The following is a 21606-nucleotide window of genomic DNA, read 5'->3' as shown; positions in this document are numbered from 1 at the left end:
TTTTTTTTTTTTTTTGAGACAGAGTCTTGCTCTGTCCGCCAGGCAGGAGTGCAGTGGCACGATCTTGGCTCACTGCAACGTCTGTCTCCCGGGCTCAAGCAATTCTCCTGCCTCAGCCTCCCAAGTAGCTGGGATTAAAGGCGTGTGCCACCACCCCCAGCTAATTTTTGTATTTGTAGTAGAGAGGGAGTTTCACCATGTTGTCCAGGCTGGTCTCTGAACTCCTGACCGGCGACCTCCTGAAGTACTGGGATTACAGGTGTGAGCCACTGCTCCTGGCCCGATCCTCTTTTGTAATGCCCATTTGTATACTCTTCCTTGTTTGTTCAAACCTTGCCCATTTTTCTATTGGTTTATCTCTTATTGATTTGGAATTTACATATTTATGTATTCTGGATATTAATGTTTTCATTATATATAGATTACAAATATCTTTTACTCTGGTTTGCCTTTTCTGTTTATTGTTAATGTCTTGGTATAAATGTAATTTTAGTTTTGTACAGTTTAGCAATATTTTCCTTTTTATGTTCTGTTTAAGAAATGACTACATGAAAGTCATGGAAATGGTCCTCTGTAATCTTGTGGAAACGTAATTGTTTTATGTTTCACATTTAGATCTCCAGTTTATCTGAATTTCTGTGTATAGTGTGAGATAGAGGTCAAAATTTCATTTTTTCTATATGGATAATCGACTCTGCACCATTCTCTTCTTGTCCCAATACCACTTTTCTGTGGCTTTATAATACATCTCAATATGTGGTAATGTAAGTTCTCCATCTTTGTTCTTTATGTTTGTCTTGGCTAATCTTGGCCCTTTTTATTTCCATAAACATTTTCAAATCTCAGTTTCCATATTAAAAAAAACAGCATAGATTTTGATTGGGATTATATTGACTCTAAGGATGGTAAATTGACATCTTCAGTCTTCCAATCTAGGAATATAGTATATGTCTCCGCTTATTTAGGTACTGTTTAATTTCTGTCAGTATTTAGTAGGTTTTAGAATAGAGGTCTTACATAATCTTTTCTATCCCTTTCCAATTCTTGATGGTTTTTTAAAAAATAGTTTATTGATATGAGATTCATATAATATAAAATAACCATTTGTCTTCATCTGTTTGGTGCTGCTGTAACAAAATATCTTAGACTGGGTAATCTATAAAGAACAGAAATTTATTTCTCACCATTCTGGTGGCTGGGGAGTTCAAGATCAAAATGTACCAGTTGTTTTGGTTATCTGATGAGAGCTGCTGCCTGCTTCTAAGATGGCATGTTGTTGTTGAACCCTCCAGGGGGAAGGAACGTTGTGTCCTCACCTGGCAGAAGGCAGAAAGAAAAGCAGGAGAGCAAACTACCCCAGTGTTGAGTGAAGCCACTTTTATGAGGCCCTTAATCCCACTGATGAGGAAGGAGCCCTCCTGCCCTTATCACCTCTTAACCCTCCTCTTAATAGTATCACATTGGCAAAAACTGAATTTTGGAGGGGACACATTCAAATCATAGCACCATTAAAGTGAACAATTCTGTGGCATTTAGTACATTCAGTGTTGTGCAACTGCCACCTCTATCTAATTCCAAAATATTTCATCATTTGAAAGTAAAACTCCTTTAGCAGTTTCTCTATACTCTCTATTCCCATATGCCACAGGCACAGGCAACTACCAATTTGCATTCTGTCTCTGTAGGTTTATCTGTTTTGGATATTTCATATGAAAGGAATCATACAATATGTGACCTTTAGTGTCCAACTTCTTTCACTTGATATGTTTTTGAGGTTCATCCATACTGTAGTAAGTATCAGAACTTTGTTCTCTTTTATGGCTCAGTAGTATTCTGTTGTATGTGTATACCACAACTTGTTTATTCATTTGCTGATTGACATGTGGGTTATTTGTGCCATTTGTCTATTGTGAGCAATGCTGCTGTAGATTGAGTGTCCCTAATCCAAAAAAACTGAAATTCAGAATACTCCAAAATTCAAAACTTTTGGCTGGGTGCAGTGGCTCATGCCAGTAATCCTAGCACTTTGGGAGGCCAAAGTGGGTGGATTACTTGAGGTCAGGAGTTCAAGATCAGCCTGGCCAACATGGAGAAACCCCATCTCTACTGAAAAATACAAAAATTAGCTGGACATGGTGGCGGGCACCTGTAGTCACAGCTACTTGGAGGCTGAGGCAGGAGACTCACTTGAACCCAGGAGGTAGAGGTTGCAGTGAGCTGAGATCGTGTCACTGCACTCTAGCCTGGGCGACAAAGTGAGACTCTTTCTCCAAAAAGAAAAACTTTTAAGCACCAACATGATGCTCAAAGGAAATGCTTCCAGATTTCAGATGTTCAGATGTTCAGATACTGGGGATGTTCAACCAGTAAGCATAGTGCAAATATTCCAAATTTGAAAAAAATCTGAACTATGAAATATTTCTGGTCCAAAGCATTTCAGATAGGGGATAATTAACCTTACAAACCTGTGTCAACTTGTTTGAGTACTGTTTTCAATTTTTTGGTATGTTTACCTAGGAGTGGAATTGCTGGATCATACTATAATTCTGTCTAACTTTTTAAGGAACTGCCAAACGTTTTTCCACAGGAGCTGAGCCATTTTACAGTCCCACCAACAGTGTATGATTGATCTGATTTTTGTACGTCTTCACCAACACTTACTTTTTTCTGTAATGTTGGTGTTTTGTAGTGTTTTAAGTGGTATAATTTTGAGTTTAAAATTTTTCACTATTGTTGGTACATAGAAATACATTTTTTCTCCATATAAACCTTGTAATCTGGTGACCTTCTTAAATTCACTTGAGGGCTATTAATTTTAATAGTCTATTTATTTATTGGATTTTGTACTTACACCTGAATTTCCAATTTCTAAGTGCTTTCATATTATTTGTTTCCTTTTTTAGTAATTATGGATGCAGCAGTCTTGTGAACAACTTGGAGAATATAGGAATTTAAATTTTCTTAACATTTTTCCTTACCTTAGTTTCCTTTGTAGTTCTATTGCTTTTCATTTTGGTCTTTCTTTATTTTGTAGGTTTTTTTTTTTTAAATATCTGGTGATCTGTGGTTATCTATTTGTATTTATAATGGAATAGAGCTTTTTGTAGTGACATAATGCATGAATTCTTCACCTTGTTTTTATTTTTCCTTTCATTATGGTTGTTTGTTTTCTTAATATATCTTTTCTGCTGTTTCAGTGGAATTTGGATAGGGAAGATAAGTCAGCTCATATATTTCTTACTCTAACTTTTTAAAAAGGGAGATTTAAGCACTTTTTGGATATACTGTCACTAAGAGACACGTAGTAGAAAGGGCTTGGTGTTACCTCTTCTTGTTTCAGTTGGTGTTGATAGGCGAATATGACACCTCCAGTGTTACACAAGCTAGGTAATTGAGTCTTGCTGCTGACCTGTATTTGGTGTTATAAATCCCTTTGGAGTCAGAGAAACACCATTCATTTGTGTTTAGGGTGTAACTGAGATTGAATGAAGATTTGGGTTCTTACTGCTGGAAGGAATTTTTACACGTCCTTTAGTACAAATTGTACCAAAGAAACTCAGGTCCAGGGAAGGTGAGTGACTACTTGTCTGAGGTGATCCAAAGGTAAAACACAGGGTTAAAATAAGCTATAGTTCTCATTCTTCTTTCCACTTTACTATATTGAACTAGAGGTTAGAGTCCTCTCTTGTTAATGTTCTATTTTGACTTTTGCCTGCTTTTAAAAATACTTATTTGAATACCAAGAGATTTTTAGTATGTAAAAATGATGGTGAATCCTTAAGCTAATGCTTATTTGCCATGTTTTTCTTAGGATCAAAATGGTTTCAATCCCAGAGTACTATGAAGGCAAGAATGTCCTCCTCACAGGAGCTACTGGTTTTCTAGGGAAGGTGCTTCTGGAAAAGTTGCTGAGGTCTTGTCCTAAGGTGAATTCAGTATATGTTTTGGTGAGGCAGAAAGCTGGACAGACACCACAAGAGCGAGTGGAAGAAGTCCTTAGTGGCAAGGTAAGTATGGAAAATGAGCACTTGGAACGGAGAAAAAAGTGTGTGCTTGTGTGTGTAATTATTGTAACTGTCAGTAGCTTAGTATATTTCTTCTGTATTCTGAAAAAATTGGTAAAAAAAAATTTAGTAAGTTCCTACAGGATGGCAAAAAACTGGATATGACTTGTGAATCACAAGGAGAAAAAAGTTTTCCTCTGTGACTGGCAAAATTGTATAACAAGCTCTAAATTACCTTTATGGTAGGTATTTAAAGTATGTTTTTAGAACATTTGAGGCAGGTTGTTTGTAACTACTAAGTAATTTAAATAGTCTTTTGATAATAATAGTAATTAGGTGGTGAGACTACCTACTACTCTGTGAGACACTGTGCTTTGATAAAATTTATAAACACCACTTACTCCCCCACAACAGTATTAGGAGGTAGAGAAGTCACATATTCCCACTTGATGGATGACAGAGGGGCCATATAGAATATAAGAATATGTCAAACATTTTGAGCCTTGGGAAAAATATTGTAAGAAAAAATGGAAATGAGCTGGAGTAAAATTATTTCACTATCATAAGTTTGTGAATTCTCTCAAAATGAATGAATTTATCTGGCATTTACTAATAAATAATAAGTTGAATCGGAAAGCTATAAGCCCAATTTTGGTACACATAAGGAATCTGACTGCAGGCATATCTCAAAAAGGAATTTCAAGTAGAACATTTCTTTTATAATTAGAATAACACTCATTTGAATATCTACATTCTTATAGGCCTCTTAAAAAATTCTGAAACTGTAGCAACCCTCTTCGTAGCAACCAACTAGAGTTTTGACTTTGAATGAACTTCATATACCTTTATGATAGTTCTTTGGAATTAATTGTCATATCCCATTAGCATTTGTTTGACACTGTGCAACAGATATTCCTCATTATGTTGGTTTTATTTTTTAATGATGGGATGTAAGATTCTTTCTTAGAAGTTTAAAATTTATTATTATACTTTTAAATTATTCAAATTAGTCGACATTAGTCTCCCTTAATCATTTTTTTTCTCTGATTCTTTGCTGAATCCTTCTGGAATCCTTTGCTTCCCATAAAACCTACAAGGAAGGAGTCATCAGTGGGGCTATAAAACCACAAGACTTGTTCTAAGTAAAATGTCTACGTGTGTGTTTTGTTGCTGTCTCTGCCCTTTGCCCTTTGTTTACTCATCTTGGCATTTTTATTATGAACCTCTTGTAATTGGTATGTTTTAATTTTTCTCCTAATATTCCTCTCCCCCCTGTGAGGGGTTATTTGTTCTGACTCACTTTTTATTTTTTAGATGATATTTATTGTGCCTATTGACTTGTTGCAGGGGGTTGAATTCAGGGATAAGTAAGATACGTTCCTGGCCTTTTAGGCAGTTTTTAAGAGGGAAGAGGGAAGGAAGAGGAAGTGATAATCGTGTCAGGAGGAGATAGGAACAGATATTTAAGTTGATGTGCTGGCCAGAATTGAGGGTCTGAGTAAAACATGAAGAAGACTTGGGCATCTTCTTCAGGGTCTTCAGAGCAGTGCTTCTAAAATTTCTTTCACACTAAGCCTAAGAAAAGTAGTATTTTCTACTTAGAGCCTGAGGTTTCATTGAACTTCAGTGGTTTAGCCTGAACATACAGCTGTTATTTTCAATATAAAAAAAGTTTTTTCCCCAAATATTTGACTAAACTTGATACTTTATGAAATTATGTAATTTTATCTTATGCCTTCAGTTACCTCCTGGCATATCCTACCACTTAATCCTAAAGCCATGTATTCTCCATTATGTATAGCATTGCTGGTGAGTCCATAAAGATGAGCCTTTTTTATGTCAGATAGCAGTGAGTGTGCACTTAACGTTAGTAGGAAATTTTAGGTATGGTCTACCTGATTTGAAATAGGAATAAAGAACATAATTCCAAGAGCACATACCACCATATGGGACTAGTAGGGTTTCTCAGCTTCAGTACCATTGACATTTTGGGCTGGCTATTTCTTTGTTCTGGAGGCCTGTTCTATGCATTATAGGGTTGTCAGCAGCATTCCTGGCCTCACTCCCTCTTATGACAACCAAAATGTTTTTAGACATCACTAAATGTCTGTTAGGTACCAAAATCACCCCTGGTTGAGAACCACTGACTTATGGGAATATCTCAGGTAACAGAAACTCCATTGGGTGATGAAGATTGAATTAAAATAATTGATCACAGTGGCTCACTGTGACTGGCTGGTCACAGTGGCTCATACCTATAATCCCAGCACTTTGAGAGGCCAAGGCTGGTGGATCACTTGAGGCCAGGAGTTCGAGACCAGCCTGGCCAATATGGAGAAACCCTATCTCTACTGAAAAATACAAAAATTAGCTGGGCAAGGTGGTACATGCCTGTGGTGCCAGCTACTCGGGAGGCTAAGGTGGGAGGATCGCTGGAACCTGGGAGGCAGGGGTTGCAGTGATCCGAGATTGCGCCACTGCACTCCAACATGGGTGATGAGTGAGACCCTGTCTCAAAAAAATTAAAACTAAAATGAAGTAGTTGATCATGAAGTAAATTCAGGAAAGAGAATCAAGGATATTAAAAAGGCATTCATAAACTTAGTATAGTAGGAACTAATTGGGTACTAGTGGGTTGAAAGCACCAGAAAAGATGGTATTGAGTGAAGAGATGTTGGCTAAAGAAGGGAAGAATATCACATTTAAGATCTAGCAAATTGAAGGGCAGCATGATCATGTCCTCATGGTAGTGGTATAGATAGCTGATATTAAAGGGAATTAAAGGTCATCAGCAATCAGGAGAATGAAGAAATATGACTTCAGGGTGTTAAAAAGTACTTTTTAAGTCATTCCTTAGGTTACTTTTCCTCTGCTTGCCCCATAAGGATTGATATTCTTCAAGTTTCAGGCTTAGGCCTTGATATCTTACTAGGTCCAGTGAGATGGTTACTCGGCCTCCCTCTGTTTTATGTGAGATGAATGGATGTTCTTTAAATTAGATTTGGATTTAGTTTCATATAGTTAGGATCGTGGGTAGTTATTATTGCTGCTACCTGGATAAACTCTTTCCTGTTCCCCGGGCTTCAGTTACCACCTGTATGTGGTTAATAAAATCTATATTGATAGTCTAGCTCTCTCCCTGAACTTAGACCCACAAAGCCAGTCACCTCTACTAGACCTGTCTTCTGGGGTGTCATGTAGGCAATTCACACTCGACAGTTACAAGACTGAATTTGTATCTCCAAAACAGTGCTTCTTTCTCTCCCTGTGTTCCTCAGTCTACTGAATTTATTCACTTAACAAATGTTTAAAGTATTTATCTTGCCAGGCAAGATCTGCTCTCTTGGACTTGTATGCTGAGCAAAATAGATATGGACCCTACCCTAATGAAGTTTGCATTCCTTATCTCTCAAATCCACTCATTGGCCAAAATCCTGAATGTTCCATCCTGAATCTCTCATTGCCATTATTTTGATTCAGACCAGTAAATATCTTGATATGGGTAACCACAAGAGTGTCCTAAAACTCATTACTGCCAAAGGATTTTTTAAAAATTATGAACATGCTTGTATCACCTCTCTGCTTAAAATCTATCAATAGCGGCCAGGCGTGGTGGCTCACGCCTGTAATCTCAGCACTTTGGGAGGCCGAGGCGGGGGGGATCACAAGGTCAGGAGATTGATAACAACCTGTCTAACATGGTGAAACTCAGTCTCTACTAAAAATAAAGAAAAATTAGCTGGGTGTGGTGGCAAGTGCCTGTAGTCCCAGCTCCTCAGGAGGCTGAGGCAGAAGAATAGTGTGAACCTGGAAGGTGGAGCTTGCAGTGAGCCGAGATCGCACCACTGCACTGGGCAAGAGAGCAAGACTCCCATCTCAAAAAAAAAAAAAAAAATCTATCAATAGCTCACCATTACTCCCAAATAAAAGTCATCTTTTTAACGTGGCTTAAAAGACACAGTTGTCTGGCCTTTCTTATCTCCATACAACTCTAGCCGCTTTTTCCTGCATACTCTATGTTCTAGGTTGACTGAATTATTTTTAATTTCCCAAGCATGTTAATGCCTTCTGATTTCTAAGGGGGTTATACATACTACTTCCTCTGCCTGGAAACACTATTATTCTACTTTGCAATTTCAGGGCCTTCCTCCCTCACTTTTGTCCCTAACTCACACACATACCACACACACACATATTCTGTTAAATGTCATTTTCTCTGAGAAGCCAGCTTGTGTGTGTTCCTTCAAAGCTGGGTTAGTTGTTTCTCCTATGCAGGCCCATAACACTTATCTGTTATTAATTAGAACACTGTATTTTAATTGTACATTTACTTGGACCAAAGGCCATTTCATTGTGTCTTTAGAATCTAGAAGGTTCCTGCCTGGCTCATATGAAATAGTAAGTTTTTATTAATATAAGAACACATTAATATTCAAGTCATGTGCTAGCAGTGGAAGTAGCAGTAGAAGCTATCAGTAGGAACGGGAAGACTGTTATATACTAAAGTCATCCAGGAAGGTAAAAGTGAGCACTGACATGTTATTTTTCTTTCTCCTTAAGTTAAGACTCCCATTAAACTGCAAGTATGAACTTCAAATGTGTTAGAGCAGTGACCTGGAGGTAGCATCAGTGTTCCTCTGTCAAATCTGGGATAAAAAGTTTAACTTGACTCACAATTGAATATGCCTTTAAACTGTAATCATTTTGTGATCTGATTGTCTAGCAAAATTTATCCTTTGGGTACACTTAAAGAATGTTGAATTTGCACCTTAAATCCTGTATATGTAATACTTCCAAAGTTTGTTCAGTTTCTAGTTTGCATTTGCTTACCAACTTTTTCCTTTAACATGTTGACTTTGTTTTCCTTTTTAAAAATTTGTTCTAAAATTTTAGGTAGAATGTAAATCATGTTTTTCTCTAATCTACCAAAAGGGAATAAAATAAAAATGAAGTGAAGTGACAAATTAACATCTAGATTTTAGAAATCTGAATGATCATTTTAAACATTGTCCTGATGTCTGTATTGCTGAAGTCTATTTTGAGGGGTGATACAATCTAATCAGCCAAGGCATGGAGAGTTCAAATTCAACTCTGAACTACCAGCTTTATATACTTAGCAAACTCCTTAACCTCTCTGAGTCTCAGATTCCTTATCTGCAAAATGGGGATGATTGGGTAGGACTCATAGGGTGTTTTCTATACAGAATAATAGCAATTAAGAATAGCAACTTTAGGAATTGCATAGTTTAAGTTTCTAAAAAAATAGTCATCCTTGGTGGGAAAAAATGGTGATAATAAGTGTTAGAAAGTGGAAAAATACTGCCCTAAAATATTTTTCCCCTTTGATAGCTCTTTGACAGATTGAGAGATGAAAATCCAGATTTTAGAGAGAAAATTATAGCAATCAACAGCGAACTCACCCAACCTAAACTGTCTCTTAGTGAAGAAGATAAAGAGGTGATCATAGATTCTACAAATATTATATTCCACTGTGCAGCTACAGTAAGGTTTAATGAAAATTTAAGGTAAGTACAGGTAATTATATAATATTTGAACTTCAGTATAGTTATTAAAAAATCTCATTTTAATTCTGCTTTTTAGTCAAGTTGTTTTGAATGTGATTTGAAACTATTTGCCATATGTTAACAGTGGCTTTCAGTGCCCTACCAAGTGTTAAAAGAATTTTCTTCTTCTTCTTCTCAGTTTAAAAACCTTGGATAACTAATACATGTTTATTGGAAGAAGTTGCCATGAATTTAAACATGCAACAGGGCTAATAGGCAAAAAATGGAGTAGAAGAAAACTTAGTCTTAACAACTAATAGTGTTTATCTTCTCTTTCTTCAGAAGCCTAAACCCCAGCAGCTTTATTCTTCTAATTCACATCCTATCCTTGTGAAAATAAACAAAATTAGGCTCAGGTTTTACAGGATAAGGTAAAATTGCTTATAAATTTAAATCACACACTTATAAATTAAAATAAAAAAGTTTTTTATTTTCAAACTTTTGTGATAGTGCTAGGGCGAGGTATGTTGGACATAAATTTAATTTAAAAATAATTTAGACATCTTTCACGATGCCTATTGCAAGAAAAAGACTCTAAATGTCCACTATTCCTAAAAATGTAATGAGTATGCATTTCAAATAATGGTTCTGAATTCAGAGCATTCTTTTTGACAGTGTGGCTAAAAACACAGTTTTTATAATGTCAATCTAATTGTATAGTCTCATGCCAATTAAAATGGTATAGACTTGGTATAGGTTTCAAAGCTACTTGAAATGTAAAACGTTCTCTTTAAAATGTTTTAAAGATAAATAACTAAAAGGAGGATATTGAATGCTCTAACAAAGAAATGATAAGTGTTTGAGATAATAGATGTGCCAGTCACCCTGATCTAATTACTATATGTTGTATGCATCAAAACACCGCTATGTATCTTATAGATATGTACAGTTATGTCAATTTTAAAAATAAAATACATTTTTAGAAGTGTAAAAATTGAGTTCTGAGGCTGAGGTGGGAGGATCACTTGAAGCCAGCCTTGGCAACATAATGAGACCCTGTCTCTACAAACAAAATAATTAGGAATAAAAAAATATTAAAAATTAAGTTATAATTACAAAAGGTTTGATATTATTCCCCATATTGTCTTTATCTAATATGGAAGTAGAAACATCAGTCAACATTATATAAGGTGACAGTTCAGTGCCAAAGCATTACAGTATGTTTTGCCTGTATTCCAGGTGAGGGCACTGTAATAGTCCCTTAGATCTCTGCAGTAGTCCTTTGTGGGTTTTCAAGGTATTTTCTCATTAATTATTTTATTCCATGGTCACCTTACCTACTATAATATTATAGGCAAATTCATTGTACGCTTGAGGAAGCTGAGGCAGCATTGTAATGGAAGGGCTGTGAGCTTTGGAATTACATACATTAGTTCTAATCTTGACCATATCATTTATTTACTGGTGAGTTTGTGTAAGTTATTAACTTCCTTAAGCCTCAGCTTCCTGATTTATAAAACTGAAGTAACATTTCTCAAAAGATTATTTTTTTTTCCTTCAGGAAATTTAAGTGATGTCTGTTTGCCTGACCATGGCAGGAAATCTGAATATGTAGCAGTTACTTTATTTATTTTTTAGCTCTTTCTGTGCAGCTGACAGGTAAAATATTGTGCAGCCATTATGTGTTAATGATTCAAAGGTGACAAAAGAATGTTGATAGGACTATAATATGATCTTATTTTCATAAAATATATGTGTAGATGTATTTATGTACCTGTCTTTCTATATTTGCTGATAATACATTTATCTTTGAATGTTGCAGTTACAGGTAGGTTTTTAGTCTTACCTGCATATTATTTTTTCTACTATGAACATGTATTAATCTTCAAATAAAGCTGTATACAAATGACTTTTAAAAATTATTTTTAAAAGTAACACCTATAAGAAATCTTAAAGGGACTGATACCCTCATCAACTAACAAAACTCCTTATTTTTTACATTTAAAATTTTCCTTGTGTGTATATATTTTTGCATATAGGTCTAACTATTTGTTTTTAACTAGCATTTCCAAGATTGAGAATGTGATCTCTAATTTTCAGTGCTTTATCTTTTCCTAAAATTCATTAGTGTGAAGTGGTCAGTATAATAGATTTTTTGCTCCCATAGTTCTGGCTTTTATTATTTCCTTCATAGACAAAAGAAAGAGTTCACACAGCTTTATGAAGCTTAGCATGTTTTCATGAAAAGCATATGTAGATATTGGCTAATGGTGGTATAGTCCTCATTGACTTAACGGGGGAAGTTATATGCTTTGAAAAGTGAACAGGAAACATTGATTAGGGTAAAACTCATAAAGGGAAGCTTTACAAGTAGGATCAAAGTACAGCACTTTCAGGGAACTTTCTCTCTTTCTGTCCCCCTAGGGTAAGCAAGGCTACCATTAATGAAAAGGACACCTTCTCATTATTATTGTCTTATTTTACTAGAGATGCCATAGCAGAAGGCATCTTACATATTACATTGTTCTTCTCTTCCTTTGTCAAGGCATGTATGTTCATTGATCTAGCCCTTGTCATTACATTGAAATTATTTCTGGGAAGCAATTTTAATGTATGTTGACATCCAAGTGGTAATAGGATGTTAGGTTTGGGTCAGACACGCTTTAATACTCCCGGTAGGCATGTAACAACTTCGTATGAAAGAATTACTGTTTGTTTTTGTTTTTGTTTTTGTTTTTGTTTGAGATAGGGTCTCACCTTTATTGCCCAGGCTGAGAGTGCAATGACAAGATCACGGCTCACTGCAGCCTCGACCTCCTGGGCTCAAGTGATCCTCCCACCTCAGCCTCCCTCGTAACTGTTACTACAGGAATATGCCAACATGCCTGGCTAATTTTTGTATTTTTTGTAGAGACAGGGTTTCACTAACAGTTACTCTTCATAACTACTTGTTAAGTTAACCCACAAATAAAAAATGGCATGAAGCTTTTACTGTTGGGAGGAAGTTTTCAGACGTTACTACAACGTTAAGCCCAATACCTTGGGAGAGAAACCAACATAAATTGCCCACAGATCTTATTTGCAAAGTGCATGTGATCTAGAGGAGATAGGATATGCAAAATAACCATAATATAGGATAGAAAATAAGGATTTATTAAGGAACATACATGAAATGCTATTAGAGTTGAGAGAAGGTAGCTAGAGCTCACTTATTTTCAGATGTGGTGGTTCCTAAATCTTGAGACAGGTGAAAAATAGATATCAGGCTTAGGATTCATAAGGAAATACTGACAAAAAGTGTGGGGAGGGTCGGGCCTGGTGGCTCACGCCTGTAATCCTAGCACTTTGGGAGGCTGAGGCAGGTGGATCACCTGAGGTCAGGAGTTCAAGACCAGCCTGGCCAACATGATGAAAATTCGTCTCTACTAATAATACAAAAATGAGCCGGGCATGGTGGTGCACACCTGTAATCTCAGCTACTTGGGAGGCTGAGGCAGAACAGTCCCTTGAACCTGGGATGTGGAGGTTGCAGTGAGCCGAGATGACATCTTTGCCAGCCTGGGCCACAAAAGCGAAACTCCATCTCAAAGAAAAAAAAAAAAAAAAGCAAGGGGAGAAGTGAAGGTAATAAAAGGAGTGACTTAAGTAGTTCATTGTAGGGTCTGGTATAAGGGAAGGTACTAGCTGGTATAAGGGAAGGTACTAGTAAAGGAAGTGCAAGTAAGACAGGGTCAATAGAGTTGACAGTAATGGAGAGGCAAGAAACTGGAGAATGTGAGGACAAAAACCAGGCTGAAGGGAGAGATAGATAGATGGACAGATGGTGTGGTTTGGGGAAAATTCATAGTACAAAATTTTAGAAATAGAAGAATTCTGGGTGATAAGACCCAAGGTATGAATATGGAAGATTTTCAGAAAGGAATGGAAGTTAAGATTGATGCTTAGAAAAGATCAAGAAACTATTGAGTTTGTTGGTCATTGATTATCAAACTTTAGAAAGTATTAAGAATCTTAAGAATTACTGGAAAGTATGTTAAAAATGCATATTCCTAGACTTGCCAAAGTTTGACTTTTTAATTTTGGAATCATACTCCAGAGTTCTTGTTTTTAGCAAGAGTCTTAGGTGTGGTTTAGTCAGTATTGGAACTTGTTTTGTCCCTTTAGGACCATTGCTGTCAGAATCAGCTTTGGAGACATGTTTTAAATTACAGATGACTGAGCCCCTTACTCTAAGATTGACTCATTGTTCCCTAAATGTCTGTGTCTGTATTTTCATTAAGATTTTTAAAAAATGGTGGCAGTAGTGATGAGATCTCATCTAGACAATATTTTCTCAAAGGCAGGAGGGTGGAAAAGAGACTTGTGTCAAAATGGCCTGGAGAACTTATTTAAAATAGTTTTCCAGACCTCATTTCATGTGTTAAAAGTATCTGATGGTGAGGTCCAGGAGTCTGCATTTTTAATACACTGCCAGGTATATATTATGCCAAGTATGAGAACCCTGATTTAAGGTCTTTAGAAATATTATCAACATAGATTTCTTTGAAGAACCTAAGATGCCTGTAGAAGAAAGACGAACAAGAAAATGTATTGGCATTTCAGGTCATTGAGCTTTTTTTTCTTCTTAAATTTTTCTTTGAAGTGATTTCCATGTCTTCATTTAGTGAAGGATTCTAATTACAAAGACTTTCTCATTTTGTACCCCTCTCCCAAAAGCCTGTCTTATTGAAGATACCTTCATGACTCCATATGACCAAAACAACGAGAATATTATTTTTGTTTAGTACTAAGTGACTTCTGATATAGCATGTCAGAGTCTCATTCTGAAGGTTAATGGAGTCGAAATTGGATTGAGGTAAAACAGAGTTAGGTTAACTAGCCTGGCAGAGAGATACTAGACATTACTCATGTGGGCGCAGGATGGCTTCAGGTTTGGGCTCTCAGGTACAGATGCAAAGGGAAAAAGGCAAGGCACAGAAGTGTTCCTCTCAAGTTATCCCTTATTTTCGGTGACCTAGAAACTCTGTCACCATCCTCAGGGACATGTAACAGAATATCCTTTGTGCACTTTTCCCAAAACATTGCTCTTCCTGCCCCCATTGTTTTGCAAATGCAAAAGAAAATACTGCATTCCCTTATAGTCTAGTGGACAGTATTTTCTATGTGAAATGTCTTTCTTGTTGGATTTTCACTTAAACAGATTTTCTCCCTCAATTGAGATAAGGAAGAACAAAAAAAAGATGCATCCATGATTTTAAGAGCTCAACCCAATTATTTCATTAAAAAAAAATATTTCTAGTATGTTTTCATAGGGTCTCAGATACTATTAAATTAAAAGAGAAAATATGGCACAGGACTTTTTTTCTCTTCTGGAGTTATTCCTTGTTCCTGGTGACCCAGAACTTGTTGTCCTGTCCTCAGGAACCTGTAACAGAATATTCTCTGTATTCCTCTCCCAAACAGTACCCTCCCTATCCCCATTGTATTGCAAATGTGATAGACATCAAAGCACTGCTTTACAGTGAAGTGGACTGGATTCTATCTATGACATATCCTGGCCTTTTAAAACAATAGTTCGATTTTTTTCTTAAATACTGAAAATAAAAGAATTTTGGAAAGTACTGAAAACTATTTTTGTTTTTTTAAAAAATTTCCTTTGTGTTTGAACATTATTTTTCTTTGTTATAAACATAGACTTTCTAATTTTACTTTTAAAACTTAATATAGAAACAATTTCTGTATTTCTAAGTTTTTCTGTAGTTATAATTTTAGTGATTTGATGATATTCCATCATGTTGACATATCACAGTTTATGTATTATTCACTTAGAATAAACTTTAAGGAATTTTAGTTTCTTTTTATTTGAAAAATGAGGATTAGAACAAGTTTTTCCTCTGAGTTAATTTCAGCAGGTTAACTAGATTAATAAATATACCTTTTCTGTAATTCCTGGTACTTGAACATGTCCTAGTTTCCTTCAAATCATTTGTGTCAGTTTATAGTATCAACAACAGTGTATTACTTTGCCATTTTTCTCACTGGTATTGAGTATTTAAGTCTTTTGTTTGTTTTTATTTTTTTAGTTGAGCAAGGCTGTATATATTTTTTGTGTACAACATGTTTTGAAATATGTATACATTGTAATGGTCAAATGAGCTAATTAATTAGCATATTCATTATCTCATACTTTGTGTGGTGAGAATACCTAAAATCCACTTTCTTCGTAATTTTTAAAAATAACAATACATTGATATTAACTATAGTCTGTATGTTGTACAATAGATCTCTTGGTCAGTTTTAAAAAGCTGTAAACAGAAGTTTAATAGAAAGCAAATCTATCCGCCATCTCATTACCTTAAGGAATATTTGTTGACTGCCTGTTTGGTGACTATGTTAGATGTACTGCTAAATGCTTGCAAGCTATTTGTTTAATTTTATACCAGTCTTAGTAGGTAGGTTTCATTACTGTTACATTTCCAGGTAAGAAAACTGAGGCCTGAGTACTTCAGTAACTTTATGTCCTGATAGGTAGGCCAAGTCAGGATTTGAACACAGTCCTGATTCCAGAGCCTTGTTTTTAATCCTGCTTCACATCATATTGTATGTATTTTTTTGGTATTCATACAAATTTTTCATGTTTTTATAGACTTCACATAATTATTTTAGTGACTTATATTCTTTCATTGTGATAAAATACCTACTTTATTGAGTCATTCCATGTTCCATAGTGAATATTTGGGCTCTCTAGGTTTTTATTATTACATGATGCTTCATTGATAACTTTTCTGCTTATATGCTTTTGCTTTTGTGGAATTATTTACTTCAAGTAAATTCCAAGAAGGGAATATATAGATTATTTTGGGGTTTTGCATATGCCTTGTAACAAATGTACCAGTTTTGTTATAATCCCTTTGAGTTTTATAAGGTAGCCTTAGAAAAGTGTTTGGATTGATTGCTACAAAGAGGGAAATACACATATTCTTTCTTGATTATATGTTAATATAATTTAATGTTTCTGAGTTTTCTCTGGCTGTATCACCCTTATTAGTGACTGTACCTTAACATTTTAAAATTACTTAGCCATTCTGTTTTTTTCTCCCTGTGGCGCATCCATATTATGCAAGATTATACTTTTTAAAAATAAGTCTAGCATGACTTCAAAATGTGTGCATAGAAGCTAAAGACTGAAATTATCTGTTTGTTCCTGGACAATTACATAATTTTTAAATTTCTACTTTAATTATTAAGTGCTACAATGCAGTTTATTTTATAATCAAAAATTTTTTTAACACAGCTGATAGATTGAACATATTTAATATGAAAATAAAATGCACACAATCACAGCTAAAGGCTAAGTTGTAAAGAAACAAAAATTTCTGTCTCTGTTTCTCTACCTCTCTAATGAAAATGAGATCTTTTTTTAACAGATAAAATAAATCACATAGCTTCCCAATTTTCTGTTGTCACTTTTTCTTTTTAAACAGAGATGCTGTTCAGTTAAATGTGATTGCAACGCGACAGCTTATTCTCCTTGCACAACAAATGAAGAATCTGGAAGTGTTCATGCATGTATCAACAGCATATGCCTACTGTAATCGAAAGCATATTGATGAAGTCGTCTATCCACCACCTGTGGATCCCAAGAAGCTGATTGATTCTTTAGAGTATGTTTGTTTGAAATTTATATACATTTACTTTGATCCCAAAAGAGGCCAAGGCGGGCGGATCATGAGGTCAGGAGTTCAAGAGCAGCCTGGCCAACATAGTGAAACCCCATCTCATTAAAAATAAAAAAAAAATTAGCCAGGCATGGTGGCAGGCGCCTGTAGTCCCAGCTACTTAGGAGGCTGAGGCAGGAGAGTTGCTTGAATCCGGGAGGCAGAGGTTGCAGTGAGCCGAGATCGTGCCACTGCACTCCAGCCTGGGCAACACAACGAGACTCTGTCTCAGAAAAAAAACAAAAAAACAACCTTTGGATTCAAGTTCTTCTCCCTCTGCTCGTCACCACACCCCATATACACGTGCACAAACACACACATTATCTCTTTTCTTAAAATTTTTTTTGCATATCCCCTGTATTTTTATTGTATAGATTAATATCTAAATAAATGTTAGTAAAGTCAATGTGTAGTTTTCACTTTTGACCAAGTATAATGGTAATATTTGGAGGAAGCCTCCTGAACATCTTATTAGTGATAGTAGGTACTCTCTTTTTTAGGGAGTCAATCTTAGCAACCAAGAAGTACCTGTGGAGACCCATGACTGCCTGTTTAATAGCAGGGCTCTAATTTATTAAAGGATTTCACTCACCACCCCCTGCCCATGGAGTATATCTATAGAGGGGCCTTTAATTATTAGAGAATCAGAGGAATCATAGTCTTTTAATTCATACCCTTTGTCTTACTGTTTATCATCTTTCTGAGGATTGAGATCTTGTCAGCAATTATTACATGAAAATTATTTGTGAGTATTGATAGATAGGGATTAAATGAGGTAGTATATACCATGACCTTGTTCTCATTTGCTGCAACTTAGGCTTTCTCATCAAACAGACAAGGTTCAACCAAGAAAAAGAGAGATCTTTTTTACTTTTATAGACTGCAATTATATAAACATTCCAGTATCCACCATATTTTCGCATTTGTTAATCTTTATATAATATCTTTGAATTTTTTCGTCCTTTCTTTTTCCCTGTCTCTTTTAGTCTCCTTTCTTTCCAGAGATTCTATCCACTTTGACTACTTAGTTAACATCTGCTGCTTTCTCTTTAAAATAAGCACAGTCTTTTCTTTAAGGCTTTCCTGCTAATATGAGGAAACAGATTGTAAAAAAAAAAAATAAGTATGAGAAATTACCAAGACATTTTCATTGTAATTCCCTAATTTCTATTTTCTCACTCGTTTTCTTAGATGGTCCCAAATATCTACTTCATTTTCTTCATAGGTCAATAGACAGAGAAGTGTTTAATATCTGTGGGAAAAGTTGAGTGTGGAAGTTAATGAAGCATTTTACTTTTTCTCTTACTAACAATATATACAAACATCTGAGAAACTGAAAAAGAAATTGTAAGCTAATGCTGTATCTCCTTTCCTTGCTGCAAAGAAATCTAGGTAACATAATTTTAAGATAACTCATGGGTTTGTTCTGTAAACTCGTTCTAGTAATAAGGCTTACTGGCTAAAGTTTCTCCTGAGTTTAGGCAGGTTTTGTTTTTCCCCATGTGTCAACTATCCCTTTCATTTTTCAGATCTCGTCTCCATGGTGGAATTTTTCCTTAGTTGGGTAGCAATTTCCCTTCAATTTAATTAATGTTCTTTTCCTTTCATATACAAAAAGTACTTCCATATACAGAAGAAAATTTTATCTTGATAATCTCCATTTTATGCTTTTTTATCAATTAGTATGGGTATCATTAGAGTATGACAATATACTGAGTCTACTTGCATACATAACATTAGCGACAAGAAGGAGAAACAAGTACATAACGTATTAGAACTGAAAACAAGTACATAACATATTAGAACTGAAAACAAGTACATAACATATTAGAACTGAAAACAAGTACATAACATATTAGAATTAGAAGTTTAGGAAAAACCGTGGACACCACCTAGCATATCACCCTCCTTTTACAGATGAACAGAGTAGACTGTTTCTTCAAAGAGAATTGGAGGAATTTTTTGACTTCATAGTAGGTTGCTGATTGAATTTTTATAGCATGGTTCAATTTATTTTTATTGTTCATCATAGTATCTGTTAATCTCATTAGAGCATATGATTCGCAGTGCTGCACCTTAAATACTAGGCCTTTTATGCCTTTTATGTTCATTATAAATGTATGTTAATTATAACTGTATATAATTTAACATGTTACTTCATTAGGTGGTTATATACACATCTATATTTCCTAATCTGCAACCTTCTAAAAGGTTTCAGATATATTTTGGAATTTATTTGGACTTTAGAGAGGGAATATAACTTATGTACTATGTAATAAGAAAAAACTGTAACTTGATCTGGGTTAGTATCCCTCATCAAATACATATATGAACGTTTAAACTAAGTTGTATCGAAAAGAAGACCGTAAGTCAGTGTAGATCAGATTTTGCTGTCCACCATATGGTTTATGAAAGAACTCTTAGTTTTCAGATCTTTTTGGATACAGAAATTGCTGATAAGGGATTGTGGACCTGTAGTTGATATTTAAGAAAAATAAGACTGAGTTCCATTTTTCAGTAAAAGTTGTCAAATGATTTGAGTCAGAACAACAGGTATGTTTGAATGTGCAAAGTTCAATTAAGTAGCTTTTCATTTTATAGTAAAATATCTGGAAATATATTTGTATGCAATTTCTTTACCAGGTGGATGGATGATGGCCTAGTAAATGATATCACGCCAAAATTGATAGGAGACAGACCTAATACATACATATACACAAAAGCATTGGCAGAATATGTTGTACAACAAGAAGGAGCAAAACTAAATGTGGCAATTGTAAGGCCATCGATTGTTGGTGCCAGTTGGAAAGAACCTTTTCCAGTAAGTTGTTAGAAACCTTTATAAATAATTGGAGTTGAGAATTTTAAGTTGTATAAAAAGAGCTGGCAGTTCTTTAAGAACAGGTATTATTTACTAAAGGTGAATTACCATGGCAAAGCTGTTTTGTGTTCATAGAGTTAATTTTATTGGTACTTTTCGTTTCTATAATGTGATGCTGGGTGTATAGAACTGTAGATCAACATTTAAAAAATCCTAATTGAAAATTAAATCAGAAGCTGTGACATTTTCTTAAGTCAGAGGAGATTTGGTTTGTTTCTTAGTACCAAAAAGAAGCAGACCTTCCAAGAGGTAGACCCCTTCCTCTGTAGATCACAAAGCTAAAAAAGGTACAGGGTGTTAAGGTATTTGTGAATTCCTGGAATGAGAGAAAGCAGAAATATAAACCAGTTGGGTAAATTGATTTAGGCAAAACCTAGGTCTGTGTAATGGTAGTAAGTGACAGCATCTCTTGTTGCTTTGACAATTATTCTATTTTTCTTTGTTTTATTCATAATTTTGAGGAAGATTTACCATTTTCCCTAGTCTCAGGATACCGAATTAGTAAATAGCATAAAATCAAACTTGAACAAGCTTAATTTTGCCAAAGTATTTAACAATATAAACCGTCTTTTATAAATTTCTCTTTGCAGAGAGTTAATGGAAGAGTAGTAGGCAACCCTTTGAAAATGATTTTCCTCAATCATTTTTGATCCCAGAGGAAGACTGCTTCTGTTTGGGACTGGTAGAAATAGTCTGGCCTGAATCTAGTATGTTTTTTAGTTTTTAGAAGATAACTACCAAGTATATATTTGGGGTCGTAGAGTTCAAATAATAAGTCTCTAGCTTCATAATGTTTCTAAGCTTCTCCCCTTTTAAAATTTTTGGTATTAGGGATGGATTGATAACTTTAATGGACCAAGTGGTCTCTTTATTGCGGTAAGTAAACCTTTTGATTTATTTAATATTCTGTACATTTTTCTGCTTTTTGTATATCTTTAAATATACACTGTGGCTTATATATCTTAAGGTGTTGTTTTTAATTTCAACAAAGGCAGGGAAAGGAATTCTTCGAACAATACGTGCCTCCAACAATGCCCTTGCAGATCTTGTTCCTGTAGATGTAGTTGTCAACATGAGTCTTGCGGCAGCCTGGTATTCCGGAGTTAATAGGTATATGAGGTGACAATGTCGCTTATTAAATATATAGTAACTGAAAAGGGAAGACATACCTATTGAGTAATGTTAATTAATCCCTCCATCCAGATATTGCCATACTAATATCTAGGCAATAGCACTGCCAACTCCAAAAGTTGGTATTATCACAGACAATAGCAAGTGCTCCCATCAGTAGTAATGAAAAATTAATGTTAATGCTCATGTATTACTTACAGGATAGACAAGTTCACTAGAGGTTAAAAATGAAAAAAATTTAAAAAATCTCCCTAAGGATGATTTTTTAATCCAAACTAAAACTTGGTATATATAAAAAGCTGAAATTCACAGAACATGGTTTACATATATTAAACATGGTATTAAACATGGTATTACATATATTAAAC

The 21606-nt window shown here is 35.1% G+C and overlaps 1 protein-coding gene across 1 annotated transcript in view; it reads left to right on the top strand.

Moving 5' to 3' along the window:
- FAR1 (fatty acyl CoA reductase 1) overlaps positions 1-21606 on the top strand; it is a 67389-nt gene that overhangs the window by 25444 nt on the left and 20339 nt on the right. The window contains exons 2-7 of the mRNA XM_011954249.1: positions 3812-4007; positions 9354-9529; positions 16993-17172; positions 19870-20047; positions 20939-20983; positions 21099-21217. Coding sequence (XP_011809639.1) covers positions 3819-4007; positions 9354-9529; positions 16993-17172; positions 19870-20047; positions 20939-20983; positions 21099-21217 — 887 coding nt within the window. The 5' untranslated portion in view covers positions 3812-3818. The remainder of the gene's footprint in view (positions 1-3811; positions 4008-9353; positions 9530-16992; positions 17173-19869; positions 20048-20938; positions 20984-21098; positions 21218-21606) is intronic.

The sequence above is a fragment of the Colobus angolensis genome, unplaced genomic scaffold (assembly GCF_000951035.1).
Source record: "Colobus angolensis palliatus isolate OR3802 unplaced genomic scaffold, Cang.pa_1.0 Scaffold380, whole genome shotgun sequence".
In the NCBI taxonomy this organism is placed as follows: domain Eukaryota; kingdom Metazoa; phylum Chordata; class Mammalia; order Primates; family Cercopithecidae; genus Colobus; species Colobus angolensis.
The sequence above is the reverse complement of the archived record's forward strand: the minus strand, read 5'-3'. Positions and strand labels throughout refer to the sequence as shown.